The 1307-nt window shown below is 42.8% G+C and overlaps 1 protein-coding gene across 1 annotated transcript in view; it reads left to right on the top strand.

The window, feature by feature from the left end:
* Positions 1-1307, top strand: part of STARD9 (StAR-related lipid transfer (START) domain containing 9) — a 114988-nt gene that overhangs the window by 53691 nt on the left and 59990 nt on the right. The window contains exons 5-6 of the mRNA XM_006831888.1: positions 357-389; positions 477-538. Coding sequence (XP_006831951.1) covers positions 357-389; positions 477-538 — 95 coding nt within the window. The remainder of the gene's footprint in view (positions 1-356; positions 390-476; positions 539-1307) is intronic.

Here is a 1307-nt window from a genome sequence, read left to right as displayed (position 1 = left end):
CAAATTACTTTTCATCAACTAAGTTTGGGCATTTGTGTGTGTCTCCCCCACTTCATATGAGTTGGACAGTTTATTCTCAGCTCTAGCCCCCAGTGGCTAGGTTAGTGTCCGTGGGCTCAGTGGTTCCCAAGTCTCCCCAAACTTCAGACCAACCAGCCTTTCCTCTTCTCTTTCTCATGAACTGAACATTTTCTACATGCCTCCAGTGAAGCTTCCTAAAGTGAAGAGGCTAACATAATTAGCTCAAATGCTGTCCACCATGCTGAAGATGGTTCCTGGGCATTGTGTGTGTGTGGTGGGGGAGGGAGAAGGTAATCACTGTGAACAGTTATACTTTACTTTCTTCTCTTCTCCAGGCCTCCGTAGGACTGACACCGCGGATATGTGAGGTAGAGACTCTCTTTTGACTGGATCCTCTCAAAGTAGGTCTCCTTTTACATTCCTTTCAATGAAACCCAACCCTCTGGTTTGTACAGGGTCTCTTCATTAAGGAGGAAGACTGTTCTTCACTGCCTTCCTCCTGTAAGATAAAAATAAGGTAAGAACCTATCAAGATCTTGGACCTAGAATGTTTCTGTTTCTACTGGCATGCTCAGCTGTTTGCTCTTTGTTTCCAGAGTTACCCAGAGGGATGGTGAAAAGCCACAGCAGAAAATATTTCAGTACAGGGAGATTGAGAAGCATACTTCTTAGGTCCTTCTTCTTGTTGTTAACTGCTGTTGAGTTGGTTCCGACTCTTAGCGACCCTGTATAGGGTTTCCGAGGAGCAGCTGGTGAGCTTGAACTGCTGACTTTGCAGTTCAAACCAACTTTGCAGCCCATCACATTAACCCACAGTGCCATACCAGGACTCCTCCTTAGGTCCTAGGGGTGTAGAAAACCTAAATCTCTGTCTTTAGGCTTAATAAATACTCCTGGTGTGGTGCTATAGGATCCACAGTGGGCTGTGAACCACAAGGTTAGCAGTTCAAACCCAATGGCTGCTTCTTGGAAACCCTATGCTGGGTCAGAACCAACTTGACGACAGTTAACAAGAACAAGGCTTAATAAGCAGGTGTTTCCTTTTGTAAACCAGCTTATTCTGGCTGTTTGGTATCTCTTGTTCTTCATTTTTTTTGTACAGTTTTTTTTTTTTAAATGATTATCTGTCCTCTAACTGATTACTCTCTGGGGCAGTTAGTTACTAGATTTTAATTCCCAGACTTATTGTTGGCTATTCCAAAATAAAGTTTTAACCAGTTTGTAATAAAAATATTGGTATAAGATTAGGTTACCAACTGCACTTTATTCAAGAGCATAGCCATCCT

Source organism: Chrysochloris asiatica, unplaced genomic scaffold (assembly GCF_000296735.1).
Source record: "Chrysochloris asiatica unplaced genomic scaffold, ChrAsi1.0 scaffold00004, whole genome shotgun sequence".
Classification (NCBI taxonomy): domain Eukaryota; kingdom Metazoa; phylum Chordata; class Mammalia; order Afrosoricida; family Chrysochloridae; genus Chrysochloris; species Chrysochloris asiatica.
The sequence above is the reverse complement of the archived record's forward strand: the minus strand, read 5'-3'. Positions and strand labels throughout refer to the sequence as shown.